The sequence below is a fragment of the Telopea speciosissima genome, chromosome 1 (assembly GCF_018873765.1).
Source record: "Telopea speciosissima isolate NSW1024214 ecotype Mountain lineage chromosome 1, Tspe_v1, whole genome shotgun sequence".
NCBI lineage: Eukaryota > Viridiplantae > Streptophyta > Magnoliopsida > Proteales > Proteaceae > Telopea > Telopea speciosissima.
In genome coordinates this window covers 68,921,655-68,923,326 of record NC_057916.1, presented here as the reverse complement: position 1 = coordinate 68,923,326, position 1,672 = coordinate 68,921,655, and the positions used below count along the sequence as shown (strand labels likewise).

Sequence of the window (1,672 nt, the reverse complement as noted above, 5' to 3'; positions counted from 1 at the left end):
TAGTCAAAATGGTAAGCACCTCCCAAGAGAGGAAGGAGGGCTTGTCATTTTTCCATTTTAAGATAATGAAGAAGGATTTGTGATGGTTAGGTATTTTGGATTATGTTTTATGGGCCAGGGAAAATATTAAATTACAAGTATACCCAAAAAAAGAAGTATTTATTACAATTGCCCCAACTCCCCACATCATCCTCTTATAGTACTGATTTTATGGAGTAGAATCCATTAATTAGTGGTGGGTGAAAAAGAATAATACATTTTCATCAGAGAAAGAGAGAGAGAGAGAGATCAAGAAAATCCATAGAAGCTCTGATCAGGTTCAAGAAATTTCCTCACCCACTCTAAACTGGAAGATTCTTCATTTGAGAAATCAAACCACTCTTCCAGGTTAAAACCAGTTTCAGGGTCCCTTTGGAAATCACTCATCTGTTCCAAATTGGAAGGCCCTCCACTGGGACTAAAGAACATCTCTGCCTCAAATAACTTCTCTGTACTAAAACTAGTCTTTGAGTCTCCACTTTCTTCATTCACCTTTACACTGTTCCAACTTTCGGGTTGGGAGTTCTGTGTTATTGAATCTTCAGTTTCTTTCTGCTTCTGATTTACTTTCTTGCTCAAATGAGAATTCCAGTAGTTCTTAATTTCATTATCAGTTCTTCCTGGTAGCCTTCCAGCAATCAAAGACCACCTACATGAGAGATATCACTGAATTCACTAAAAGAAATTACACTAATACAGAATTTGCTAGAGCTATATTTATTCTTCCAAGTTAATCAACCAACCTGTTACCCAGTAGTTTATGGAGTCTAAGTATCAAATCCTCTTCTTGATCAGAGATATTGCCTCTTTTGATGTTGGGTCTTAAATAATTTAACCATCTCAACCTGCAACTCTTCCCACATCTGTTCAAGCCTACAAGAACAAAGAACCCATCAAGCTAAAAATCCAAAGATTAAAATAAAAAAAACAAGAGCAAATATGAACTGCTATGTCAGTGTATTTGTAGACTTAGAGGCAAGAGCTGACCTGCTTTTATTGCAACTAGTTTCCACTTCTTTGCTCCATGGACTTCAATAAATTGAGCCAATTTTTGATCTTCTTCAGTTGTCCATGCTCCTTTGTTTACAATCCTTTTGTTGGGTTGATCCTTCTTTGGAGCCATGAGAGTTCTGGTGAGATTGAGCAAGAGAGAGAGAGAGAGAGAGAGAGGGGTCAGTTGGACTGCTTGAGGGAGGAGTGTGAGTTTTAAACTTGGGGTACTCTGTTGTTTAGGGGGGTGGTACCAGTGATGGGGTCCTTCCATCTATCTACCATTCTTGGAGAACCCAACTACCATTACAGAGGTGAAATGGACTGGGGAGTGGAAACTCATAAAAGGTTTGGTATGATTGAAAAGTCTATTTGGAAAACTCCAAGCAGCAGCCCTAAAAAACTTGTCTTTGCTCTGTTTCACTGTTTTACCCTCTAAAGCTGCAATACCGCATGAAATCCATTTACTAAATCTTGAACCAAACAGGAAAATTTCAATCATTCAGAGATGGGACCCATGATTCATTGTTATCAATGGTGGAGATAAAATCTTATGGTTACTTACAGCTTTACCATGTGCAATTATAAAAGAATTAATACAATGGTCATCTTAGCAATGATTCTTTATCTACATTTTCCAGTG

At 37.7% G+C, this 1,672-nt stretch overlaps 1 protein-coding gene across 2 annotated transcripts; it reads right to left on the bottom strand.

Moving 5' to 3' along the window:
• Window positions 1–274: 274 nt before the first annotated feature.
• On the bottom strand, window positions 275–1,365 carry LOC122644240 (transcription factor MYB114-like). Of its 2 annotated transcripts, XM_043837883.1 has the most exons (4): window positions 1,027–1,365; window positions 783–912; window positions 498–688; window positions 275–447 (listed from the first exon to the last, which is right to left on the bottom strand). In XM_043837883.1, exons 1-4 carry the CDS (start codon window positions 1,301–1,303, stop codon window positions 419–421), a joined length of 627 nt encoding a protein of 208 aa, XP_043693818.1. In that variant the 5' UTR covers window positions 1,304–1,365; the 3' UTR covers window positions 275–418. The 2 variants fall into 2 exon arrangements, with proteins under 2 accessions (XP_043693818.1, XP_043693810.1); XM_043837875.1 differs by having other exon boundaries at window positions 275–688; window positions 1,027–1,301.
• Window positions 1,366–1,672: the final 307 nt, after the last annotated feature.

Coding starts and splice junctions, on each gene's coding strand:
- LOC122644240 (XM_043837875.1), bottom strand. CDS start 1,162: ATGGCTCCAAAGAAGGATCAACCCAACAAAAGGATTGTAAACAAAGGA. Junction 913..1,026: donor ACTAGTTGCAATAAAAGCAG/GTCAGCTCTTGC, acceptor TTGTTCTTGTAG/GCTTGAACAGATGTGGGAAG. Junction 689..782: donor CATAAACTACTGGGTAACAG/GTTGGTTGATTA, acceptor TCTCTCATGTAG/GTGGTCTTTGATTGCTGGAA.